Source organism: Anomaloglossus baeobatrachus, chromosome 8 (genome assembly GCF_048569485.1).
Source record: "Anomaloglossus baeobatrachus isolate aAnoBae1 chromosome 8, aAnoBae1.hap1, whole genome shotgun sequence".
NCBI classification, from domain to species: Eukaryota; Metazoa; Chordata; class Amphibia; order Anura; family Aromobatidae; genus Anomaloglossus; species Anomaloglossus baeobatrachus.
In genome coordinates, this window is record NC_134360.1 from 253,906,129 (window position 1) to 253,912,011 (window position 5,883).

Below are 5,883 nucleotides of genomic sequence, written 5' to 3' on the forward strand. Positions count from 1 at the left end.
TCTTCTGGGTACTGCTGCCTGCTGGACTTTGCTTTCTGGAGTTCGGTCTGCACTCTTGGAATTCTACTACTGACCTTCCTGTTCTGGAATGGAGGCTGTGGAACTAGGTCTCCTTGAGTCAAACATACAAGTGTTTGCTGGAAGTTGCATCATTTCTGGAGGCCAATACACTGGAGACTGGATTTAACAACATGTGGATGTGGAAACTGCCTCAACCCACTGCAAAACTGTTTATGGAGGCTGCAAACAACTTCCCTGGATTATGCAATGTATAGGCAGAATGTCCAGCCTCCCACTGCAAGGTCAACGACAGCCTCAGGATTTCCAAACTCCTCACCCGATGCATTGCTGGTATCTTCCCACTCCATATGGAATAAAGGGTTAGAGACATGAGCAGTGGTAGAGGATACAATGTGCGTCCTAGAAAAGTGATACAAGTCAATAGTTATGAAGGACTTACATAGAAGGATAATGAGCATCTTAAGACTGGGGATGATAGGGATGATAGGGAATGCAGGAAGACAGTGCTCTGGATCAAGGAGGAGGTGGACAGATCAGAAAAAGAGGGATAGAGAAGCTGGTGATCCTGCAAAGATGATTCAAGGGGGATCGTGTTATATTGAGCGAGAGAAGAAAGGAGGATGACGATCACTATAAGTGTGGAAATGGTGGGAATCATCACAGGACAGAAGCCTAAGGAAAGGAAGTATGGCAGAGGAGGGGGATGTACTGAAGAAAAGGGAGGCTGCACATCCTATGATGGAGCCGGTAGATGGAGGCCGGTTATGAGAGGGTATGGATGGAGGAGGGAGGCCTGAACCTAGGGTCAGGTGCAGAAGATCTGGGGATTGGAAAGCGAGAGAAAATTGTAAAAGAAGGAGAGAGGGGAGGCAGCAGAGCAGAGGGGAGGCAGCAGAGCAGAGGGGAGGCAGCAGAGAAGAGGGGAGGCAGCAGAGAAGAGGGGAGGCAGCAGAGAAGAGGGGAGGCAGCAGAGCAGAGGGGAGGCAGCAGAGAAGAGGGGAGGCAGAAGAGCAGAGGGGAGGCAGCAGAGCAGAGGGGAGGCAGCAGAGAAGAGGGGAGGCAGCAGAGCAGAGGGGAGGCAGCAGAGCAGAGGGGAGGCAGCAGAGAAGAGGGGAGGCAGAAGAGCAGAGGGGAGGCAGCAGAGCAGAGGGGAGGCAGCAGAGAAGAGGGGAGGCAGAAGAGCAGAGGGGAGGCAGCAGAGCAGAGGGGAGGCAGCAGAGAAGAGGGGAGGCAGAAGAGCAGAGGGGAGGCAGCAGAGCAGAGGGGAGGCAGCAGAGAAGAGGGGAGGCAGCAGAGAAGAGGGGAGGCAGCAGAGAAGAGGGGAGGCAGCAGAGCAGAGGGGAGGCAGCAGAGAAGAGGGGAGGCAGCAGAGAAGAGGGGAGGCAGCAGAGAAGAGGGGAGGCAGCAGAGAAGAGGGGAGGCAGCAGAGAAGAGGGGAGGCAGAAGAGCAGAGGGGAGGCAGCAGAGCAGAGGGGAGGCAGCAGAGAAGAGGGGAGGCAGAAGAGCAGAGGGGAGGCAGCAGAGCAGAGGGGAGGCAGCAGAGAAGAGGGGAGGCAGCAGAGAAGAGGGGAGGCAGCAGAGCAGAGGGGAGGCAGCAGAGCAGAGGGGAGGCAGCAGAGAAGAGGGGAGGCAGCAGAGAAGAGGGGAGGCAGCAGAGAAGAGGGGAGGCAGCAGAGAAGAGGGGAGCCTGCACAGATGGGGGGGGGGGGGGTTGAAGGCTGCACTTAAGAGGGGAGACTGCACAAAATAAGAGGGAGACTGCACAGAGGAGAGGAGTCTGTATAGCGGAGGGGAGGCAGCAGGGAAGAGGGGAGGCAGCAGAAAAGAGGGGAGGCAGCAGAGAAGAGGGGAGCCTGCATAGAGGAGGGGAGCCTGCATAGAGGAGGGGTGGAGGCTGCACTTAAGAGGGGAGACCGCATAAAATAAGAGGGAGACTGCACAGAGGAGAGGAGTCTGTATAGCGGAGGGGAGGCAGCAGAGAAGAGGGGAGGCAGCAGAGAAGAGGGGTGGAGGCTGCATTTAAGAGGGGAGACTGCACAAAATAAGAGGGAGACTGCACAGAGGAGAGGAGTCTGCATAGAGGAGGGGAGGCAGCAGAGAAGAGGGGAGGCAGCAGAGAAGAGGGGAGGCAGCAGAGAAGAGGGGAGGCTGCAGAGAAGAGGGGGTGGAGGCTGCACAGGTGAGGGGTGGAGGCTGCACTTAAGAGGGTAGACTGCACAGAGGAAATGAGTGCATAGAGGAGGGGAGGCTGTATAAAGGAGTGGAGGCTGAAGAGAAGAGAGGAGGCTGCAGAGAAGAGAGAATGCTGCACAGAATAAGAAGGGAGGCTGCTGCACAGAGGGGTGTGGAGGCTGCACAGAAGAGTGGAGGCTGCACAGAAGAATGGAGGAGGCTGCACAGAATAAGAGTGGAGGCTGCACAGAATAAGAAGGGAGGCTGCAGGAATAAGAGGGGAGGCTGCAGGAATAAGAAGGGAGGCTGCAGGAATAAGAGGGGAGCCTGCACAGAATAAGAGGGGAGGCTGCAGGAATAAGATGGGAGTTTGCAGGAATAAGAGGGGAGGCTACAGGAATAAGAGTGGAGGTTGCACGGAATAAGAGTGGAGGCTGCAGGAATAAGAGGGGAGGCTGCAGGAATAAGAGGGGAGGCTGCACGGAATAATAGGGGAGGCTGCAGGAATAAGAGGGGAGGCTGCAGGAATAAGAAGGGAGGCTGCAGGAATAAGAGGGGAAGCTGCAGGAATAAGAGGGGAGGCTGCACGGAATAATAGGGGAGGCTGCAGGAATAAGAGGGGAGGCTGCAGGAATAAGAAGGGAGGCTGCAGGAATAAGAGGGGAGGCTGCACGGAATAAGAGTGGAGACTGCAAGAATAAGAGGGGAGGCTGCAGGAATAAGAGGGGAGGCTGCACGGAATAAGAGTGGAGACTGCAAGAATAAGAGGGGAGGCTGCAGGAATAAGAGGGGAGGCTGCAGGAATAAGAGGGGAGGCTGCACGGAATAAGAGTGGAGGCTGCAGGAATAAGAGGGGAGGCTGCAGGAATAAGAGGGGAGGCTGCAGGAATAAGAGGGGAGGCTGCAGGAATAAGAGGGGAGGCTGCAGGAATAAGAGTGGAGGCTGCAGGAATAAGAGGGGAGGCTGCAGGAATAAGAGGGGAGGCTGCAGGAATAAGAGGGGAGGCTGCAGGAATAAGAGGGGAGGCTGCAGGAATAAGAGGGGAGGCTGCAGGAATAAGAGGGGAGGCTGCAGGAATAAGAGGGGAGGCTGCAGGAATAAGAGGGGAGGCTACAGGAATAAGAAGGGAGGCTGCAGGAATAAGAGGGGAGGCTGCAGGAATAAGAGGGGAGGCTGCAGGAATAAGAGTGGAGGCTGCAGGAATAAGAGGGGAGGCTGCAGGAATAAGAGGGGAGGCTGCAGGAATAAGAGGGGAGGCTGCAGGAATAAGAGGGGAGGCTGCAGGAATAAGAGGGGAGGCTGCAGGAATAAGAGGGGAGGCTGCAGGAATAAGAGGGGAGGCTGCAGGAATAAGAGGGGAGGCTGCAGGAATAAGAGGGGAGGCTGCAGGAATAAGAGGGGAGGCTACAGGAATAAGAAGGGAGGCTGCAGGAATAAGAGGGGAGGCTGCAGGAATAAGAGGGGAGGCTGCAGGAATAAGAGGGGAGGCTGCAGGAATAAGAGGGGAGGCTGCAGGAATAAGAGGGGAGGCTGCAGGAATAAGAGGGGAGGCTGCAGGAATAAGAGGGGAGGCTGCAGGAATATCTGCCCATCACGTGTGCCGGGGGCGGGTCCTCTTTTACGAGTATTTACTACGATCCCCCTATTCGCTCAGAGCCGCTGTCAGCCTGTTCATGCCATGCACTGATGCCCTGCGCTGCCCGGAGCCTGCCCAGGAGCCCAGCATGGCAGAGCCTCTTGCAGACCTGATGTCCTCGGCCGCTGCCCGGGGGGATCTGGAGCGGGTGGAGGAGCTGCTGCGGAGGGCGCCCGATGTGGATGCACCTAACAGATTCGGCAGGACAGCCCTACAGGTGGGTGCACGGGGGGATCGGGGGAGGGGCACACACTGCTGCTCCGGGGGGCTTCCTGACCTGTTCATTGTGAAGTCATGTATAGCAGGCCCTGTGTGCATGAAGGGTTAATGCCTCCCCTTTAGCGATCAATCACTCACCTCCTTTAAAAAAAAAAAAAAAAAAGTACTGTGAATCAGGGGTTAAATGAAACGACTTATTGGCAGCGCTGTGTGACCCCCAAGATTTGTGCAGCCAGACCCTGTGTATAGGAGAGCGCTGGATCCCCCGATCTGTACAATATCAGCAGCTTTAAAATATCCCAAAACCTAAATCCACCCAAGCCCCACAACATTCATTATTAATCCCCATAGAGCACAAGGGGTTAAGTGTCTCGCCAGGTAGCCCCCCAGCAGTCACCGGCCAGATCCTCTCCTGCTGCTCCTTCCAGACACGGGGGATCCTGCAGATCTCTTCTTGGGGATCTGATTTTTAATTTTCGTTACATTTCCCTCCTTCCCTTTTACTCCAGGGGCCTAAAAATCAAATATCGTGTATAAAGCAAAAACCCGACCAGGGGCAGATCTACACAAATATACAGTAAATGGCTCCTCAGAGGGGTGCGGCAAAACAGCACCATGTGTACGGGATGTATGGGATGTATGGGGTGTATGGGGTGTATGGGGTGTACGGGATGTATGGGATGTATGGGGTGTATGGGGTGTATGGGGTGTATGGGGTGTATGGGGTGTATGGGGTGTACGGGATGTATGGGATGTATGGGGTGTATGGGGTGTATGGGGTGTATGGGATGTATGGGGTGTATGGGGTGTATGGGATGTATGGGGTGTATGGGGTGTATGGGATGTATGGGGTGTATGGGGTGTATGGGGTGTATGGGATGTATGGGGTGTATGGGGTGTATGGGATGTATGGGGTGTATGGGATGTATGGGGTGTATGGGATGTATGGGATGTATGGGGTGTATGGGGTGTATGGGATGTATGGGGTGTATGGGATGTATGGGGTGTATGGGATGTATGGGGTGTATGGGTTGTATGGGGTGTATGGGATGTATGGGGTGTATGGGATGTATGGGGTGTATGGGGTGTATGGGGTGTATGGGATGTATGGGGTGTATGGGAATTTATGGGGTGTATGGGTTGTATGGGGTGTATGGGATGTATGGGGTGTATGGGTTGTATGGGGTGTATGGGATGTATGGGGTGTATGGGGTGTATGGGGTGTATGGGATGTATGGGGTGTATGGGGTGTATGGGTTGTATGGGGTGTATGGGATGTATGGGGTGTATGGGGTGTATGGGATGTATAGGGTGTATGGGATTTATGGGATTTACGGGATGTACGGGATGTACGGGATGTATGGGGTGTATGGGATGTATGGGGTGTATGGGGTGTATGGGATGTATGGGATGTATGGGGTGTATGGGATATATGGGGTGTATGGGGTGTATGGGATGTATGGGATGTATGGGGTGTATGGGGTGTATGGGATGTATGGGATGTATGGGATGTATGGGGTGTATGGGGTGTATGGGGTGTATGGGATGTATGGGGTGTATGGGATATATGGGGTGTATGGGGTGTATGGGATGTATGGGATGTATGGGGTGTATGGGGTGTATGGGATGTATGGGATGTATGGGGTGTATGGGGTGTATGGAGTGTATGGGATGTATGGGATGTATGGGATGTACGGGATGTATGGGATTTATGGGATGTACGGGATGTACGGGATGTACGGGATGTATGGGGTGTATGGGATGTATGGGGTGTATGGGGTGTATGGGATGTATGGGATGATCTGTCGGGTTTTGTCACTTATTGCCCTTATTA

At 54.4% G+C, this 5,883-nt stretch overlaps 1 protein-coding gene across 1 annotated transcript in view; it reads left to right on the forward strand.

The window, feature by feature from the left end:
• Positions 1-3,744: 3,744 nt before the first annotated feature.
• Positions 3,745-5,883, forward strand: part of CDKN2C (cyclin dependent kinase inhibitor 2C) — a 12,796-nt gene continuing 10,657 nt past the window's right edge. The window contains exon 1 of the mRNA XM_075320556.1: positions 3,745-4,047. Within this exon, the coding sequence (XP_075176671.1) occupies positions 3,868-4,047 (180 nt within the window). The 5' untranslated portion in view covers positions 3,745-3,867. The remainder of the gene's footprint in view (positions 4,048-5,883) is intronic.